Raw genomic sequence first — 22,139 nt, forward strand, 5'->3', positions numbered from 1 at the left:
TAAATGATTGTAAGTTTTATTCAAATAAAAAGTTTCAAAAGATGTGTAAGTAACAAAAACATTCCTTTAAATAATTTGTCAAAGTATTTGTCAAATATTTAGTGCCGAAATTTATACTATCACACTTAAGAATCCTAATCTTGTTTTAGGAGGCTCTTAGCATTTAAAAACGGTCCTAAGTAATTGGAAGCACTTTATTATGTTAAAACAATAAATACTAACTACAGCAATCACAAGTTTATGGCAACACTCAATTTTAGTGCAATTACTGTGCCGCTCTATTTTAATTGAAAATGCATAAAGTTAACAGCTTAATTAAGTGTATTCCGGTTATCTAATAAAATTTAAATGTCGTTTTAAGCATATTAAATGATTAAAATTTTGGCTTGTACCAAAATCTTTATACAGTTAAATTATATGGGGCTTAAATAAGGAAGAGATACTTAACATATTCAGTGCAAGCGCGAGCTACGCGCTACGAGTGTAGCCGATAACATGGGAAAACCCGTATGTGGCGAAAGGCGCCTACGAAGAGAGAACCCGCCTAGCGGGTCGCTGGCGGGTGACCCTTGCCAACCTCAGCTATTCCGAGTCTCAATGTTTCAAAATACGGTGAAATCGTCATATTTAGTTAAGATTTATTTAAAGTTAAGATGTATTTAAAGTTAAGATGAATTTAAAGTTAAGATGTATTTAAAATTAAGATGAATTTAAAGTTAAGATGAATTTAAAGTTAAGATGTATTTAAAATTAAGATGAATTTAAAGTTAAGATGAATTTAAAGTTAAGATGTATTTAAAGTTAAGTTCAATACAGTCCGCCTAAGTTAACTTTGCACCAACTTGAACAGAACAATGTCATTAACGTCATATTTTCATAGAAGGTTAACATTAACGATGACATTGTCACACTTTGTCATCGCAAATGACATTAAAAATAAAACATTAAAAATTTACTACGCGGAATTAACGATTTTGGGTAAAAGATCTATACACTCTTTTTTAGTGTATCTACATCTATCTAAACATGTTATAGTTATCTAACTTTTACAAAATATTAATACTACCTGTTTTCAAAGTAAAACTCCCTAGTGCAGCATTCCCGTCAGAAAAGAAACATTTCAGTAATAAATCTGGTCAAAGCGTGCACCGAGCAGATTCTAAGTAAAAAGTGTCCACAAAAACGTCCTAATGTCCGGCTTAACGCACACATACACCGCTAGTGATGGGACTGTTTGGACGAAATTTATTTTAGGAATAACGAAACTGGAAACTGAATCGGCCGAAATGTGAAACTTATATTTTACAGAAAATCGCAATCATAATAACACTAGAATTTATTATATTTACTTGTGCTCAGATAAAACAAATTAATTTCATTAATAAGTATAGTTGGTCAAACCAAATTGCCAGTAAATAAGAACAAAAAAAAACTATACTCATCCTTTTCTTTTGGGTGCTAGTACTAGGTAAGACAAAGATAGTATGATTCTCTCTATATATCCTTTGACAAACTATACAGTCATTGCTGGTGCTCCTAGGTGTTCTCTGTTCGTAGGCGTTTCGCTACCAACTTTTTTTGATTTGTGTTTTTTAAGTAGTCATACTATTATATATAATGATGATGCTTGTTTTATATAAAAAAAAATTTATTTAATCGTTATGTTGTATCTTCTTGCTGTGTACCTTTTTCTTATTAAAACTATTTGTTCATTGTATGTTATTTTATGTATCTTTTCTTCTTGTCTGTTACCTTCTGATTCTTCTCACCTGATGGTCTCATCGGAAGATCAGCGCTGGAAGTCACCAGCAACATGCTAAGATGAGGCCATTTCGTGGCAATTTAATCTTATTTTATGTTTACTTTTATAGGATAGGGACTTAGTGTATGCTTTAAATTTATTTTATTGTTTTATTAATAGGTAAAAAAAAATCGATTTCAATTTCAATTTTAATTTTATATTTGTTTTTATTATTTTTATGACGTGCAAAAACTGATTATGAGCCTTGCAGCTTGAAATAAATGATTTTTTTTTATTTTTTATTTTTATTTATTTATTTATATTATGTAATGTCTTGTAAATCACAAAGCTTACGAATAAAATCTTATTCTATTCTATTCTATAAATTTAAAACTGAAATATATACCATACATGTATGTTACCTATTTCAGTTTGTCTGGCTTTATAAATATGTTTTAAATTGTCGTTATATATTGAAATAAAGGTGAACATCTTGGCATTCGGTCCACCAGGTCACTGTACCACTCTTAACAATTTTTTGAGTATAAATCGGCTCAGTATCAAACAAAAATTTTACTTTTTTTTAAATATATGTAACATTTTTTTAAATGTTACATATATATTTTATGAACCTCCAGGTCTTTTTAGTAGTAAGATTTATGTGCGTACTTCACTTATAAAATATGTTTCATATATGACTGTATGTGTTCTAAATAAATAAAATAATAAATAAATAAAATAAAAGTTTAGGTAACTTTTATGGGACACTATGTCAGCTGTACAGTATGGCTGCATATATAATTTTCTAGTTTTATTTAGTAAATTTCCTAAAACGTTCGTGTTTAATTAGTACCTGTGCATGCTGTGAACGACAAAGGCGTAAATTGTGCAGGTCAAATTATGTCGTGGGCGGTGCAACGTCACTGCAATGCAAATGCACATTTACATACTCTGAACAAAGACTTCGTATTAAATACTGGCTGTGCCCGTGACTATTTTATTTATGGTACAGATATAACATTAATTATGAAAACCATAGGCAATTTGTAAAGCTGGCTAAAACAGCTGGCTAAATATTCATTTATCTAAAGTTATGAACTATTAGAGTTTTGAATGATTCACGGTTAGTTTCACTAGACTTATATTTGACCGGGATATAGACCGTGATTACCTTTTGTATTGTTTATGAGCTCCCGATATTTCGACTCAGTTACATGCATCTCGTTCATAAACAATACAAAAGGTAATCGCGGTCTATATCCCGATCAATATAAGTCTATGAACTATTATTTACATCATTCTTCATAAGTTCTTAAGGACACATTAAGACGATGATTTTTTTTCCTGTGGTCTAAAAAAACGTTTCAGTCAATTAATTTTATTTATAATATTTTTCAGATAAATCGAAATTGTAATGATGTTTGGAAGCAAATGTTCGCAATACATTTTTATCTGAATCCTATGAAAGTTCCTCCTTAATTTAAAAATAATTTTTTTACAAAGTAAATTTTCTTGAATATGTCTACAACATATATTGAGGTATACAATAGTATATTCTAGACAACCTCTAATATAACATTTCTTTGCTTTAATGCATCATTTTGTTTCTTTCTGCTTTTTTTAGTCACAAGCATACGATGTGTCACAGCTATAACCGAAATTCATAATCAGTCTGCTAAGCATCTTCTATTATTTGGTTAACCTTTGCAACCGCCATTATAGCTGAAACTCCCCAAAAATCGCCACGTCACTACACATTACTCACAACTTAATAACACCTAACGCTAAAAGCAATCCGATGTCCTCTGTTTGACCAGCACTCGACTCGAGAGTCGGCCGTCCTTCTCTAAACACTGCGGACGGACAGGGACCGAGCGGTCGTTAAAACTTTTCTAAGACGTGATTCCTTTTTTGCGAAACGAGTTCGTTTCGGAGGCGTATTTGGAGTTTTCAAGTGATTTTTTTGCTCTTAGCGGGAGTATTTTATTTGCTCTCGACTTAAATTGTTTACTTTAATGTAATTTATACAGGGTGCCTAAAAACTAAGTACATTGCCGTTACCAGGAAGGTTTTGGGGTTATACTGAGCAACTTTTACTATGGGACCAATTACGAAATCGCGAAAAGAAAATTACCCTCTCATAGAAAATGGATCAGCCAAAATGTATGAAACAGCCAAATTTTTTTTTTCGCTATTTTGAAGTTGGTCCCATAGTAAAAGTTGCTCAGTATAATCCAGAATGCACTTATTTCTAAGCCACCGTGTATATGTGTGTTATTAGTAAAAATTGGTACGGTTAGACCAACATCACTTTGCAGCAATTTTGATAGCACACACTGTGCAAGTGTTATTTCAAACGTCAAACTTCTATGTAATTGTGGTTAATAAATAAGACTTGCACATTCTGTGCTATCAAAATCGCTGCAGTAATCTTGGTCTAACTCTATCTTATAAACTTTAATTAAATGATTAATAAAGACGAATGAGTAGTGAAAATACTGAAAAAAAATATAGTTTACAATCGTGGAAGAAAGCGTTACTAAAGTATTTATTTTCATTGTCTAATATTTAGTATATTTTGACACCAAAATATTAGGGAACTTAAAATGTATCTTATTTCAATATATTTTTTTTAATCGGTCAAACTTGTCATAACATGCTTCATTCTCGTCAATTCGAACAACGTGATAATGATAACAATACGAGATCTAATAGATACGTTATAGTTCACTAAAATACTTTATAATCCTTAAAATTTAAAATATTCTCACAAACTTTTAAAAACCGTTAATTTTACAACTTAAGAGCATGAGCATGCATAAAAACTCCGATTCTGTAAAAAGTCCGCCAAGTTCGCAGTTTAACGATGAAACTTTGTCGGTTCGATATCAAGGAGAGTTTAAGTTAAGTTTTAAGTTTTTTTTTAAGTTTAAATCTTTAATTTTTACACTCTGAGCTTGGCTCTTGGCCAGACTGGGCCTATTCGATGTTAGGAATAATAGGAGTCTTCTAGTTTCTTCATCGACTTTATTTAACCAATTTGAAAGTTTCAAAAAAATCGCCGAAACGGAACCTTTGGCCGAAATAATTTTTATGCTAAAACGTGCCGATTTCGTTATTTTGGTTGGATATTATTAAAAAAGTGTTAAATGTTCTAACGTGTCGTTACTCAGCTAAATTATTTTTATTGTATTGTAAATGTAATGTATAATAAACTTAAATTTTAATTAAGTTTTCTGTCTTAGCTTATGCGTAACGTTTTTCTTTTCAGGTTGCTTTATTATTATAATTAGCTAGATTTAGATTTAAATTATAGATATGCAGACAGACAGGTAGACAGCTAGACAGCTTCATTATCAAACTTAAGTTTTTAAATTAAAATACAGATAAGAAGATTTTTAAGATGTTATTAAGATTCGCGAGTATCTGCTTGATAAATAATAGTTCAAACTTAAGTACGCACTGGTACGCAAACCTTCGAAATCTTTAGTATACAACATTATTTCAGTAATTTTGTGATAGATAGATGTACATAATAGAAAAAGAGAATTTCATATCGACAGCGCTGACATACCGCCTCGTCTATTTTAATAACAGGCATTGCTATGTGATATTACATGTCAAGATTTTTGTTTAAGTAAAAGACTGCAGTTACCCCTTTGAGAGTATAACCGGTCAATTCGAACAACGTGATAATTACTAGATACGAGAAAAATACGAGATCTAATAGATACGTTATAGTTTAGTTCTCAACTAGTTATCTTTTGCAGTTCGATTCGAGTAACTTATTGTCATTTTACGCTACAATTACTTGCCTGTTGTAATAGTTGCAACATGACTTTCTTAAATATCTCGTTATCGTTTCTGTTACATATCTAGTAGATATATCTAGTTGATATCTAGATCATTGTTCGAATTGGCCAGTAAGTATCTGGATAAGGGTTCAATTAGAAAACTAGGTTTCACAAGAATGCAGTCAATCCTTGGTACCTATGTTTTAGCATTTATCGGTGCATCCCTTCCACAGAATAGACGTACAACATGCATGTATTCTGGCCGATAAATTTGTGCAAAGTTAGCGTGGTCGGATTATTTTTATTTTTATGAGAAAAAGATAACTACGGATTTAATATTTGGCAAATAGAATTTTCTATTGTCGACCTCCGCTGTGTACGCACTTCACCTTTTCAGCGTATTTCGGAATTATGCCAAACTTGCACCTTGCGGTAATAAGTGAAAAGCATTTGGTACGAATGGTACGATGATACATTTCAATAGCATATGCACGCTGCTGAAGCGAGCAGCTCACCACTCATTGTCACTAATCAATTCGCAACACTCACGAAATTAAAACATTCCCCCGCGTCTTCCTCGCGTTACGCGTTTGAAAATTATTTGTATTTGGAATCGGAAATCTGCCGCTGAACACTGTAGCATCGCAATAAATTGCCATTACAGAATGTGACTGGTTCGCAGAGTTACAATCGTTCTGTGTTTGTTTTGTGCAATTTCGGATTAGAGTTTAGAGTTTCGGTAGAGTTGATTTACGGTCCGGTCCGGTGTTCCGGTCAATTCGAACAACGTCATAACTAATTACTAGATACGAGAACAATACGAGATATAATAGATACGTTATAGTTTAGTTCTCACAACTAGTTATCTTTTGCAGTTCGATTCGAGAAACCAATTGTCATTTCACGCTACAATTATTGTGACGTTTTGGGATATCCATTGGATGTCTAAGTTAATACTCAATAGTGTTTATGACGTGTAAAATGTACTGTTTATATTTACCAATAAAGTCTGTATTTCTGTATTTCTGCATATCTTAAGCAAATCTTAAAGAGATCGTTCAAGAGGACATTCGGAATCGCGGAAATGTCAAATTTGACATGACTTTCTTAAATATCTCGTTATCGTTTCTGTTTCATATCTAGTGGATATCTAGTTGATAGCTAGATTATTGTTTGAATAGGCCCGTATGTTAAAACACTGTGACATGAATATAAGCATTTAAAAATGGAGATGGGCTGTGCCGTTACTTACAAGGTGATATTCGTATATCAACTGCAGTTGCATTACTGTAACGACATCACTGATGTCGCCGCCGTTCTGTCTATTTTTCTAATAACATGAGTGACGTTTACCGCCGCAATACTGTCGCAATTATGAAATTCAATCTGTCACTCATTTTATCAAAGAAATTGACAGATACGAGTACAGTGATGACATCAACGCCGCTGCAGTAATGTCGCAACAGTAGTTTGAATATAAAAAAGAAACATGAAATATATTTTACCATATTTTGTAACACAAAACTGTGATATTAGTTATTTCACTACATTTTAATAAAAACAAATGTTTTCTCTCTTACTTTGACCTTCCGCTTGGTTTGTCTAATCGCGTAAAATAAGTTTTAAATTAACCTCCGACGTTTCGAGGACGGCGTTGTCCCTGTGGTCTCAAAGAATAACCACCAACCAACTGTTTGTGATCGTTAAAGAGTTCGCTAAATTTCATTGTTTGGAAAGTTTCATAGTAAACCGCCGCGGCGCGCGGGTTGACGTTGATCTGTCTGTCAAGTGCGGATGGTGCAACTGGCACTTAGTCCCGTCGTTGTGAAGAATAATGAGTAAAAATCGTGAAAGTTTAAATCAGTGTTATGTAATCTATCCCAAACAACACTTGTAGCTACCTTAACCACTTAACGTACAGGAAAACCAAATTAAAAACATCTGCAACCTTCATAAAACCCAACATTCCATTAACATTTATCGTGCAATAAATAAATATAAATATACTTTATATTAAGACCTCTAGCTTCCAAAATAGTCTAACCAGCGCATTCTATACCCGTATCCAAAAAGCCAGATTTCCGTAGGGCTTGACCATAGACTTACGCCCGTTTGGATTAGGATCTCAGTAGCCTAGTTGGCGCTCTGCCAGCAGCCTTGACACCACACAAAGGCTGCTGGATCCCCGGGGACGAAATGGCCAAAAACGAATGAGGCAAAGGTTGGAGCATGTTCGAAATTCTGCGTTGGATTTTTGAAATTTTAAATTGGGAGTCGACAAAGTTGTCATTGCGATAAAAAACATTTGACAAGACAAAATGACAGCGAAAATAGTCCCGTTCTAATATTGTCTTCGGTTACCGCGATAGTTACTCATGAAATAAAACTATGAAAACGGATTATATCGCGTATATTGAATTTATAATACATCCCGACGTTTCGAACCCTTTACAGTTCAGTTTATTATAAATTCAATATACGCGATATAATCCGTTTTCATAGTTTTACTCCCGTTCTAGATAAAATGGTGCCTTTTGTAATAGTTGCACGAAAGAATATCAAAGACAGTTCTGGGTGCCTAGCTAAGGTGACAATCGCTTGCGCTACGACACGCTTCGTGTCTCTCTACCACTCTTCCATATTGCGACAATGATAGTTGCGTTTCGTTCACTACGGAGCGTAAAAGATTGGCATGTTGGCTACGCAGCCGGCATCGCCACATCACCCACACTTATGGTGGTGTTGGGATGTCAACCGCAGCTGACGTTGGGATGCCAACAGTAGTTGGGTCGTCGTTATTTTCACCGCTGCTGTATCTATCAATTTTCTTGATAAAATCATGGACGATCGCCGCCGTACTGCCGAGATTGACGTCTATTCCGTATTTTATAAAGGGATTATTAGAATGTGGATTAGAAGAGACAGAACGGCAGTTCGTGACATCATGTATGCATATGTTGTAATTCTTTGAATTGACTTGTATTTTTAAGAGCCATTTACCTAAGAACCTGGAGAACCTGGGTTCGAATCCCGGCAAGCACATTTATTTGAGTTACAATATATGTAGAAATATCTCCAATATTATATATGAAAGACGAGTTTTATATTGGCCTTGTGTTAACTTTATTAGTCTGCCAAGTGTTGAATTCCTAAACAGCTGCTTTTAGTGCCCATAAAGGTTTATGATACTTTTAGTACTTATCCTAAAGCTGTATAACATGAAAGAGGAAATATATGTTTGCTCTATATAAGTGTATAAATCGAACTTAAACTGTTGTGAGACATACTAACATTACGTTACGATGTTTTAGTCGCGCGAGTGACTAAAACAAGTGAGTCTAAACCGTGAAATTATTTAAGTTTATAAATGTTTGGTGAACTAAGTAGGTAGGCACTTTGTTTTTTTAGCGGAACTAAAGTCGTAGCTGTTTTTTAAGTAAATGAGAGCTAAAGTTAATTTTCTTTTGAATATATATGTGTATATTAGCACCTGCTTGTGATTTTGTCCGCGTGGGTCTATGTTAACTTTAAACCCCATTGATACCCTCCTACGGCATTAACAAAAAAACAAACTTTTTTAATGCACCTCTAAGATGGTGCCAGTCAACTAAATAAAAACATGAAAAATATATTAGTAACTTATAACTTAATTACTAATTATAGTTATAGAGACAGTATTAAAAGTACAAGATAGAGTCAGACAATTTACCCGTTGTCAAAATACTAAAGCAATATAAACTAGGTAACAATAAAAAAACAATGCATTTAATTAAACTGTCTTTACTAAGTTAAAGTTACACAAAAACTGCAAAATCAAATTAAACAGCTAAAGCAACCAAAGTGTATTCAATAACTTAATAACTCCTCAAAGCAATGCACCCTTTAGTAACTTCGGCAAATTTAATCAACTTAGTTCAGGCTTAATTCAATTTCGTAGCTTGAACCTCTACGGCCTACGCCGTAGCAGCGTAGCCATCAATGCGGCAGCTACGCCTGTTTTTTATGACATCGCTACGACTTATTTAACTTCTATTACACACCTATAACACCCCTTTATGAAACTTTTGTTAGCAACTTAAAAGAAAAGCTTTCAACTAAATTGGACTTACCGATGAAATTCATCTTGCCGGTTTTATCACTTCTATACCAAAAATATAATTTAAATCTATCAACAACTCTCCATAACGTCCGTATATAAAAATATATGTTATTTGAGCACCAATTTTACAATAGAGAATGCATGATACGTATTAGTTACTAGGAGAGAAGGAGGAGAGAGAAGCGTGGATTGACTATGGCATGGCGAGGAGCGACCGACCGCGACGGGAGGCCGCGCGCCAATGCTCTCCAGCGCGCCCCGCACCGCTATTTATGCTTTCTCGACCCACCCACACTAGCGCGTATATCGCTCCGACACGCACACACACTGACGGCCTTAAGAGGGTGCACGAGGAAAATGGGAGCATTGTCAGTGGTAATAGCTATGGAAAAGTTGATTCCCGTCGAATTGTACTTATAATAATGATCGCTGTAATTATCGTTATTGGGAGGGTTCCGTGAGATATTTGGAGTTTCGCGGCCCCTTGGGTTTTGTAAGATCTGAGAGAGATACTGGTAAACGTGTCTTATAAATCTTTTAATAATTATACACCATTAAAATCAATATATAAATTAAATTTAAATTCTTAGCTAACATTAATAATATGTTTTATAAATTTAATATAAATTTTACAATCGCAATATGCGATTGAAGAATCAAATTCAATCGCTATTACAAAGAGCCCAGACAATAAAATGTAAGTAAGAAAAATTGCGGAAATATTTCACTCCCCCTTAACGCGTACTGCGCATGTGTGCGTGAACCATCCACATTTAACTAGCATTTCGTGAATCCTATTCGGAAGACTTAAGGTCTATTATAGAATGGTAGTGTAGGAACAAAGACTGCCGACAGGGGGTGTGGCTTGTCGATTGTGTGTGTGTGTGTTAAATCTTTTATAGGTCGATGCGCTAGGTAATTTAATACCTTGCATTTGACATCGGCCGGTTATTTCAGAGTTTAAGGCCTTTTGGCGAGTTGACGTATGTAATGTGTGTGTAACTTGTAAAGTATGGAGTTATGTTTTGAATGTGTTTGGTTTAGTACTTTAGTGTTGTGGTTGAGTTGTAGATACTGTGTCACAAAAGTCGGTCTCAGAGAAAAAAATAAGATTAAATGAAGTTAAATTGAAAGACGTTTAAAATTAAAAACTGTAATAGATGTCATATATTAAAGAAAAAGTGACGAAGCCCTCCAGTGGTGAAAACCGGATTCGAACCGGCGTCTTTAGCTATCGCGGCTAACGCCATGAACCCCTAGGCCACCTCGCCACGGCGGTGCCCGTCCGAATTTCTCGACTATATGCCATCTTAGTAAGACTAGGCGTCTTTGACCAGCTCTAAAAAAAAAAACACAAATCAAAATATTTAATAAAATAATTTGATTTGTTCCCAAACTTGTTCACGTTTAAAATTAACATAACTCTATAGGCTACTAGTATCATAGAAAAATAAGTAAACTTGCGCACTTCATATATGGCTTTCCTTACTTAATATATAATATTATTATGTTGTATGAGGGGTAAAATGTCATAAATTCTGTAATAAAATAATTAAGGTTAAATTTTATTATAAATAAGTTTTGGCAAAGCTCGCTTACAACTTATTATAAATAGGTTTTTTGCTATGTATGGTGTGAACATTCTAAGTTTACATTATTTCTCTACCCTGTGATCTTATATAAGATAAGATAAGATAAGATAATATTTATTGTATAACTGTGTACAGAGATGTTGGCAATAATACATTTAGGATGCAACAGTTTGTCCATCACGGACGTACAATATACTTAAGACTAACCTATAACCTAGACGACCGGTCTGGCCTAGTGGGTAGTGACCCTGCCTGTGAAGCCGATGGTCCTGGGTTCGAATCCCGGTAAGGGCATTTATTTGTGTGATGAGCACAGATATTTGTTCCTGAGTCTTGGGTGTTTTCTATGTATTTATGTATTTGTATATTATATATATCGTTGTCTAAGTACCCACAACACAAGCCTTCTTGAGCTTACCGTGGGACTTAGTCAATCTGTGTAAGAATGTCCTATAATATTTATTTATTTATTTATTTTATTTATAACTAAATAACAAAATTAATACATGCATGCACTATTGTAATAAGGAAGCTTTAGCCCGCGACTTCGTCTGCGTGAATGATGATGTTGATCGTCATCTTCCTCGCGTTATCCCGGCTTTTTGCCACGGCTCATCCTGGGGTCCGCTTGGCAACTAATCCCGAAAATTGGCGGGTACTAGTTTTTAAGAAAGTGACTGCCACCTGACCTTCCAACCCAGAGGGGAAACTAGGCCTTGTTGGGATTAGACCGGTTATCAAGATGTTTACCTTCACCGAAAAGCGACTTTTAAATATCAAATGATGTTTCGTAGATAAGTTCCGAATAACTCATTGGTACGAGCCGGGGTTTGAACCAGCGACCTCCGGATTGAAAATCGCACGCTCATGTAGTAGTAGTAGTCGTAGTACTAGTAACTCACCGAGGGTTCCGTACTTTTTAGTATTTGTTATAGCGGCAACAGAAATACATCATCTGTGAAAATTTCAACTGTCTAGCTATCACGTTTGATGAGATACAGCCTGGTGACAGACAGACAGACGGACAGAGGAGTCTTAGTAATAGGGTCCCGTTTTTACCCTTTGGGTACGGAATCCTAAAAATTACATGGTACAGATAATAAGGTGTACAAAAGCGAACTTATCCCTTTGAGGGATCTCTTCCAGTTAACCTTTGAGTAGATGAGAGGAGAGAGTGAAAAGGGTGACGAATGTAGCAAAATGATGATGATGATTGATAAAAACTATTCTCCGCACGTTCGGCGGGGGCAGCGGCTGAGCTAGCGGCGGCTCGGAAGCGGGAAAAGTATGCGGTGTTGACGCACTACCTATTTGTCCCTCTTGCCGTGGAAACCACTGGCTGTTGGTGTGCCAGGCCAAGACTTTTATTGGGGAAGTGGGCAGACGGTTGCGGGAGAGTGGTCATGACCCTCGCTCCGGGTCGTTCCTTTTGCAAAGGTTGTCCATCGCTGTTCAACGTGGCAACGCGGCGAGCGTGATGGGCTCCTTTGCATCTGGAGGGGCGCGGGGCGCATTTTGTGAATAGTTTTTGTGTTTGTTAGGTTTTAGTTTAGGTTAAGATCTTTGTAATGTTTTATTTTGTATGACATGTGTGTTATAACTTACTATTCTAAGTATATTTGTTTGATATGTTTCATAGTAAGATAAATAATGTTAAAAATATTATTTTGAATAGTAGTTAAAAATACCCGACTACTTTGCGTTCGTAGTTTCTGTCATAAATATACTACCTATATAGTGTAATATTTTGCTATTTGGAGACCTTCATATTTACGTTATTTAGCAGTATATATGTGGAAATTTGTAATTTGCATTTAGTAGATAAGTCTGTTAACCTATGTATATTAGGCAGTAAGCATCCCGAATAAAATAAAATAAAATAAAATATTCTTCCCCGGGCCTCAAACTAACTATAGCGATACCAAATTTTATTCTATAAGCTGAGGTTACCTATAATTGGACAAACATCTAACCTCAATGTTATGTAAGCTACAGATTGTTTTTTCATGATGTATTGTCTGTTGGTGATCCCAAATAAATAAAATAAAAATTAAAATTCTTCAGCGGTTGCTTCAGCGGTTTAAGCGTGAAGAGGTAACATATAGACAGACAGACTAACTAACGCATTTATAAAATTATTAGTATGGATGTTATTATGATCATTAGCACATACATCAGATTAACATATTCGCAGTAATTAAAATCCTGGCACCGAACCCGCCACCCGGCGACATGCCGGCATTCCGACTTATATCACTTGAATATATCAACCACACGCGTAATAAAATAAGAAACCGGCCAAGTGCGAGTCGGACTCGCGCACGAAGGGTTCCGTACCATTACGGAAAAAAACAGCAAAAAAAAAACACGTTTGTTGTATGGGAGCCCTATTTAAATATTTATATTATTCTGTTTTCAGTATTTGTTGTTATAGCGGCAACAGAAATACATCATCTGTAAAAATATAGCCTGGTGACAGACAGACGGACAGACGGATAGCGGAGTCTTAGTAATAGGGTCCCGTTTTTACCCTTTGGGTACGGAACCCTAATGATCCCAACTAGTACCTCACATAAGGCATATGTTCCTACACGACAATGATGTACAATCGCCATCAGATATATCGGAGCGACCGAGGTGCTCACAAATATCTAAACGGGTCTCTATTGTTTGACACAATTATTGAAAGTCATAATGTAATGATTGTCATATTGTCATTAGTCATAATTTGGTTTTTCTCAGAAATGCGTAACTTTTCAGGATTGCCATAAAACAAACCTAACCTAACCTAAACTATCTATAGGATAATCCGAGGAAAATCCTGAAAAGTTAACGGTTTCAGAATTATGACTAATGATAATATGATAATCATTACATTATGACTTTCAATAATTATGTCAAACAAAGGGACCCCTATCTAAACACGCACTCTAACGCCTTGACAATAGAGGCGCGTTCAGATATTTGTGAGCACCTCAGCCGCTCCGATATATCTGATGGCTACTGTACTGTCATATGAAAGTTAAAAGTATAAGACGTTGGAAAAGGGACCTTATTCGTATTACATTAAGTATATTTTGTGGGAATGGGACATGTGGTTTGTGTATTACAAGTATTGTGGATGACGTAATGTGGATGAAACGCAGGGTCACTTGCGTCAGCCAGGATTAGCCACTAAACCGGGGTTAACCGTTAACCCATTGTTAAATTGTACTAGTAATAATGGTGCTCCAGATTTAACGGTTAACCCCGGGTTAGTGGCTTAACCCTGGCTAGCGCAAGAGGCGCTTAGCAAAGCATTTAGAGTGGTATAATTTTATAAAGTTAATACGGGTAAAAGATGACTCACAGTAAACCATTCCGGCCCCGAGGACCTACCGCGAACCACTTTCGACGTGTTGCCTCCCTGTCACACTTACGTACAAATTTACAAGTGCGACAGAGAGGCAACACGTCGAACGTGGTTCGCGGTAGGCCCTCAGGACCGAGGCTTCCGACATGTCATTTTCTATGACGGCTGATCGGTGACCACGTGGAGCTTTCCATAGAAAACGAAGCGCCGGAAGCTCCGGCCCGGCCCCGGCCCGGCCCCAGCCCGGCCCCGGCCCGGCCCCAGCCCGGCCCCGGCCCGGCCCCGGCTTGGTCTAGAGTGAGTCATCCTTGTGTGCCACATGGGCTAATTTGGATGGCCTTCACATTTGGGGCCTGTATACAAGGTCCGAATAAATTTTTGACATCCAAAAACATTTCACATGACTGACAATTATATGAAACATATCTAAATACTTACTAATCAATGTGTAATTAGTACTTAGGGTCTCTCTATATATATTGACGCGGATAAACTAAATTTAAAAAATAAACAATTTATCTGAACAACTTAATAATTTACAGCCACGACCTTAATTCCCACAAAATATGACCATTCCCAAAAAATATAATCACACCATAAGTGTTATTCGCTGTTACTCATTCCGCAATAAAGAAAAAAAAAACTGTCCCTTACTCAACATTTCAAACACGTAGCGATATCCTTTCGCCTTACGATTTGACGGTACTGCATAAAAACCAACAACAGAGACTGAAGATACGATCCGCCACGAGTGTGAGAGAGACAACACGATTTCTCTAAGTGTCCGCTTTAAACTTTTGAAGTACGGTCCGCGTAAAAGGCTGAGAGTTTTACTTTTATTGTAATGCGTAGAGTTATTGCGCGTGTCAAATGTTCGGGATTTCTGGGTATGAATATTGGGGAGTGTTTTTTGAGTATTATTTTGCTTTTATGAAGTAAAATTTTCGGAAGTGTATTACATTTTTATAACTCATTTGAATACTTATATAAGTTGAAAATAAGATCTTAGTACCAAATAGCAACCTATGCGTATTAAATATTTTACTTAATTTTTAGAAAATTAATAATAATACTCCTAACTTTTTTAGTGTAATAAACATTTTTTGTATGGCAGTTATAAATTATATGTGGTCATAAAATAACATTATTCATTAAAATTGGCTTAGCTATCTCGACGGCAAACGACGACATGAATTAAAAAAATATATACTTATCTAACTAAAATCATTTATTTATTTTATTTTTATTTATTTAATAAATCTTACAGCTATCATTACAGTTACCCAATGCGATAGTGTCTATTAACCTTAAAAATAATAAATTACTATCATAAAGCTTACTATCGATCTTACCATAGATAAGTAAATCTGTTCTTAAATAATATATGACAGCTCTTAATAGTTTTTTCTGTAATACATTATTCGTTCCTTCCGAAGTTGTTTACCTGAAAACCAAAGAAAAAGTGCATTAATAAACTTTATACATTTCGTGTAATTAAATAAATTATATTATAGGACATTCTTACACAGATTAACCAAGTCCCACAGTAAGCTCAAGAAGGCTTGTGATGTGGGTACTCAGACAACGATATATCCCATATAACCATTCAGGTCGCAGAATCATCAAAGTAGTAACTAAATGTCAGATGTGTCGAAACGGTGTCGTAACCGTTACTACACTTTGCGACTGTGTTCAGTTTTGGTAACTTAGTGTGGTCGCCGTGTGTACACTTTTCGGTAACAAGGTGTCGACACATTGTGTACACTTTGCGTTCAGTTTGCGACCAAATCTCTACACAATGTGTCGTAACGGTTACTGAAATGTTTCGAAACATTGTGACCGCAAATGACAATATAAAATACCTCTTAAAAACTAAGGTTTGTCAAACTGTCCATTAATAGCAGTGTTGCCAGATCGTCCCAAATAGGACGGTTTTCCGTCATTTTTAATGCCACACCGTCCTTTTGTCGTCCCTTCCGAACTACCGTCCCTTTTGGGCATCGAGCGTCCAGTATAAAAGATTTTATGCCATGTTGTCAATGATTGACGTTATGAAGTTCGGGTCTCTACCTTCTCTTAGCGCCTATCCCTTTGAAGGTATGCTTTACAGTATTAAAAACCTGTTACGAAAAGGGGACCAACCATTGGCGCAAGTAGCGAATCGCATACAAGAACTGTCGTAATTGAATATAGAGACTACTTGCAAAATGCAAATTTTACTGGAAACTGGTGAAAGTTTTTAAGACAGTCAGAATTAGTAAAAAAATACTCGATATCTAAAAACAATAAGGACAAGTGGTTTCTAACTACTGACAAAAATTTAACAGAAATGCAATACGCTACTTGTGTAGAAGGAAAAATAAAAGTCTTCGGCGGGAATATAAAAAACAAATATAATTTTTTTGAGTTGCCATTTAAATCATCAAACATAAACATATATGCCACAGCGCTCATTTATGAAACTGAAGAATTGAGAGAATATAATTTAGACGACATTAAATGCAAAGTTTTTGCTATGGATTGCAATACCGAAATGGTATTCTTTCCATTGTTATCAACGCTTCGATAAATAAACATTAATAATTAACATTCTCTAAGCATACTTTTTTTAACCCTTATCTTGGCAAGGCTCAAAATATTTTAAATTTTAATATTTGTTTAGTGGTTGACCATATTAAACTATTAAAAAATAACAAGAAAAAACCAGGGTTTTCCACTTTACGAGTTTTCGCCCGGGAGGCTATTGGTCATTAAAATCGGTTCGTGGCTCGCAGTCTATATATTATATCACAACCATCCGTTTGTACTTATTTAATACTTATTTAAAACTTAAACTACTAAAACGAATTGCTGAGATCATTATACAGGATAATTAAAAATTAACGACTTAATTATATTAGGTATTCTAGTGAGATCCTCATAGATAAAGAAAACATATTTAAAAAATTGCAAGAAATGTCACGGAACGCTCACTTTTTGTATGTACTTTATATGTAACAATGTATGAAAAATTAAAACTTTTATGAAAAAAAAAACTTCCGGACACAATTTAATAATCACCAATATAGTACCATGTTTTGTATGAAAAAAAAAGCTTTAAATGATCTAAAATTATTTCAAGAACAATATACTAGAAATTTATTTCGTCTAACTTACACTACTTCAAAGTCATAATAATAAAAAATTTGTCTGTAAAAGGTAGAGTACAGGATATGTGTAATACAAAATTACTATTTTTAGCAGTTCAAACTTTACGAAGTTTACAAATAAATATGAGCGACAAAATCAGTGCTTTACGCGCGCTAAACGTCCATCAGAAAAAAAAAACATTACTAATTTAGTCTGTTTTCAAAAAATTGATCTGTAAAACTGCAAGATGAGAAGACGTACGTATCAAAAGGTGTACAATTTCTGCGACTTAATCTAACAATTTTACATTTTTGCGACTAAAATCGATAACAGGCTCTTACTAAACTAAAACGACTTGCTGAGATCATTATAAATAATAATTAAAAATTGACGACTTAATTATATTAGGTATTCCACTTTACGAGTTTTCGCCCGGGAGGCTATTGGTCATTAAAATCGGTTCGTGGCTCGCAGTCTATATATTATATCACAACCATCCGTTTGTACTTATTTAATACTTATTTAAAACTTAAACTACTAAAACGACTTGCTGAGATCATTATACAGGATAATTAAAAATGAACGACTTAATTATATTAGGTATTCTAGTGAGATCCTCATAGATAAAGAATACATATTTAAAAAATGCAAGAAATGTCACGGAACGCTCACTTTTTGTATGTACTTACTTTATATGTAACAATATGTGTAAAATAAACTTTTATGCCAAAAAAACTTCCAATTCAAGAATCACCAATATAGTACCATGTTTTGTATGGAAAAATAAAAATAAAAAAAGCTTTAAATGATCTAAAATGACTTTTCACTAGACTTATATTGACCGGGATATAGACCGTGATTACCTTTTGTATTGTTTTTGAGCTCCCGATATCCCCGATATGATATAATGAGGATAGACAGAGCGCAGTCTACACAACTTTGACACCCACTCGCTATCTTCAGTCACCCGTGAATAAGATGCATATAACTGCGTCGAAATATCGGGAGCTCAAAAACAATACAAAAGGTAATAACGGTCTATATAGGTAGTGAAACTAGCCGTGAATCATTCAAAACTCTTATAATTTTTTTTATGACAAAAACAAAAAATCTGGACACAATTTAAGAATCACCCGATTGCGTCGAGGAATCATTTGTATTTTTGTTTGTTTTATTTCCTTCTTGCTTCTTTTCTTTGTCATTTGTCATCATCATCATCATCATGTCAGCCGATAGACGTCCACTGCTGGACATAGGCCTCCCCCAAGGCTCGCCACTCCGACCGATCCTGTGCCGCTCGCAACCACCGAATTCCCGCGACCTTCACCTTTGTCATTTGTATTCTGTAGCAATTGGTTAGATCTGAAAATAAAGATAACTTGCGGTCACGTTGGGCAAAAAACTATGTTTAGTTTGTTTTTCTCGGGGCAAAAGGAACAATATTAATATGCAAAATAGTAAGGTACAGAAATACCAAAACAAAAAAGTCACAAATTTTTTCGCAAATAAATCGTACTTTTTTGGTCTGTCACTATTATTTCTACGCCATTATAGCATATTTTTGAACCGCTCATACGAAAAGTACGTAAAATCGTACTAAAATGTGCGGTTTAGCCGAAAAGTACGATTTTAGTACGGTTTTGGGCGGAATACGTTTTAATCGTACTGGAAGGTACGATCTGGCAACACTGATCTGAAAACAAATGAGTACAAGGAGCCATTTTGCAAATCCAGTAACTTTGTTACTACTTTTGACATATGTCTACACAGTGTCTACACAGAGTCGTAACATTGCGACTACTTTGTGACTGGAATTTTTCTCAGCCTTAAACCATATTTTTACATCATAATTACCAAGTTTAGTAGTATGTAAAGCGTTATTTTTATTATTTAGGTATATTATATGCATCGGAGCACTAAAATTGCATCAAATAATGTAGTTATGAACACATGCACTGAGAAGTAAATAATTTCATTTCTGGCTAAACTAAAATAATGAGGTGGCGCGTTGATAAAATTACACCTAGTTAATCAAATCACTCGAGCAGTTTAATTTCCCATAGTATTTAAAGCCGTAATGTAATATAAATGCAAACAATAAATACTTACGTCTTGTAAATCCTTTTTAGCGATGGCGTTTGTCACTTGTTTATTTTTATTTAAGTATATTTCCATCTGACAGTTCCCATTTGAAACGAACAAAATGAACGAATGATTTTGGGATAACTAGTCGCAAACTGGTAACAATGTGTGCACACGGCGACGACACTTTGTGACTGAAATGTGTCTGTGTCGAGCCTTCCCCATTTTGGTAACGACGACGTAACGGCGACCACACTGCGACCGTTTTGTGACCGGAAAAGACGGTGTCGACGCAAGATGTGTCTACACCGTGTCGTAACGGCGACCGAAAATGGTTGTTAGGGATATAATATACAAATACATAAATACATAGAAAACACCCATGACTCAGGAACAAATATATCTGTCATCACACAAATAAATACCCTTACCGGGATTCGAACTCAGGACCATCAGCTTCACAGGCAGGGTCACTACCCACTAGGCCAGATCAGTCGCCAAATTATAATTTTGTCTGTCCATTGAAATCTAGCAGACATATTTTTTTCGTTTTGTTGACACATTTTTTTTCGTAGAAGTACGATTTTTTTAAGTGTGTATAATATTATACTTACAACATAAATGTATGTTTAACTCTAATGGCAATTATTATTACAACGTAATGTCAAAATAATGATCACAGTTTCCAACAAAGAAAAACTAATATTTTATTGCAACAGAAACTCGACATATTGAAACGGTGTCGAATCGTCAAAAGACACGTAGCAGCTACGCCGTAGCAGCTACGCGTCGTAGCACTTTTGTAACAAAGCTAGCTGTGCTACACTTTATTTTTAAAGTGACATGAGAATCTGAATAACTTTACTAACAGCATAGAGTAACTTATACTAGAGCGGTACTGTCATGGTAAATTTTGTAACCCCAGTAAATTCACTGCCATCTGTCGACACACTTTAAAACTAAAAATGAAGATTTATAAAAATACGATAGAATGTATTTAAATATAGATAAATGACTTTTTTTATTTGCATTAATTATTTTTATATGATTTTGACCCATGTTCTTTCACTGATATGCGTTAAAATTGTTAAATAACAAACGAAACCGTCAACGCCATCTATACGACTGTAGGCCAAAACTAGTAGCGCCCTCTGAACGAGAATCAAATTTTCTTGATTTTTGAGGCGCGTTTTTTCCTTAGACTGTATCCATCTATTACGGAGTTATATCTATCTTTGCTAAAAGCGTAGAGTTGTACCGTTCCCGGTCACATTCCTCATTTTGTATGGGGAATGTTACCGAGCGAGAAATTTCCCCATACAAAATGGGGAATGTTACCGGGAACGGCACAACTCTTAACAGGCCAAATTGAATGCGGACGTTTTCTAAAATAAATATTGAAAACCAGATTCTCACAGATCCTAGTGTTTTGGGGTTCTCTCAACTCAGAATCACTAGCATCAATCCTGATGATAAAAAAAGTTCCAAAATTTTGTATAACAATTGTACATTCCACTACGTCATGCACATACAATTGAAATTTTTTACACACTAAAACGTGACGTAATGGAATGGACATTTTGGGCCATTTTTTTAATGGCAGGATGGAGAATGCGATTCTGAATAGAATGAGCCCAAGAATGTCCAGATTCGAAAGAATCAGGTTTTCATATTTATTTTAGAAAACGCCCACGTACGCGGACAGACCAATTCGAGTTTAAGTTATTGGATCTCATTCTGATATGATACTGATGTCAGTGACGTTTTCAGCTAAAGATGTCCAACAACTGAAACTCGAATTGGCCTGTGATATTAGAATGACATCTAACTGATATCATTCAGTTATCGTGGATTTCGCTCGTATTTGTCCAATAGGGATCTTGACAGTTTTTTAGGACTATTTTCATTTTATAGACAGACACGTAATTATTGCAAAAAAAAAACCATTACTTTTTAATAAAAAATCGACTAAGTAGTTTAATCACATTTACAAACGGGTCTATCGCGAATTTATTTTGTTACCTTTATTTACCGACGTTTCGACACAGGTTTCACTGCACTTTTCGTGGGGTTTTCACACAAATCTCTGTTTTGACATTTTGCTGGGACGTCAGTTAGCCGCGACCACGACCAGTGAAACCTGTGTCGAAACGTCGGTAAATAAAGGTAACAAAATAAATTCGCGATAGACCCGTTTGTAAATGTGATTTAATATCAAACCGCGAAAGTTTAAAATGTTATATAAGTAGTTTAGTGTTTAAATTTCGCGCAAAAACGTTCCAAGCTGTCACTTGATCTTGATGACGTAACAATGCATGTGATAAACAAACTGCTGTCAGTGCCACCTTAC

The 22,139-nt window shown here is 35.1% G+C and overlaps 1 protein-coding gene across 4 annotated transcripts in view; it reads right to left on the bottom strand.

The window, feature by feature from the left end:
- The window catches only part of LOC134750557 (complexin), a 414,109-nt gene that overhangs the window by 62,947 nt on the left and 329,023 nt on the right, over nucleotides 1–22,139 (bottom strand). The window contains exon 1 of one of the 4 annotated variants that reach the window (XM_063685765.1): nucleotides 9,645–9,874. The exons of the other annotated variants lie outside the window; for them this stretch is intronic. Within the exon in view, the coding sequence (XP_063541835.1) occupies nucleotides 9,645–9,657 (13 nt within the window). The 5' untranslated portion in view covers nucleotides 9,658–9,874. Of the gene's footprint in view, nucleotides 1–9,644; nucleotides 9,875–22,139 lie in introns of those variants that run through there. 4 annotated transcript variants of the gene reach the window in all.

This window comes from Cydia strobilella, chromosome 20, assembly GCF_947568885.1.
Source record: "Cydia strobilella chromosome 20, ilCydStro3.1, whole genome shotgun sequence".
NCBI classification, from domain to species: domain Eukaryota; kingdom Metazoa; phylum Arthropoda; class Insecta; order Lepidoptera; family Tortricidae; genus Cydia; species Cydia strobilella.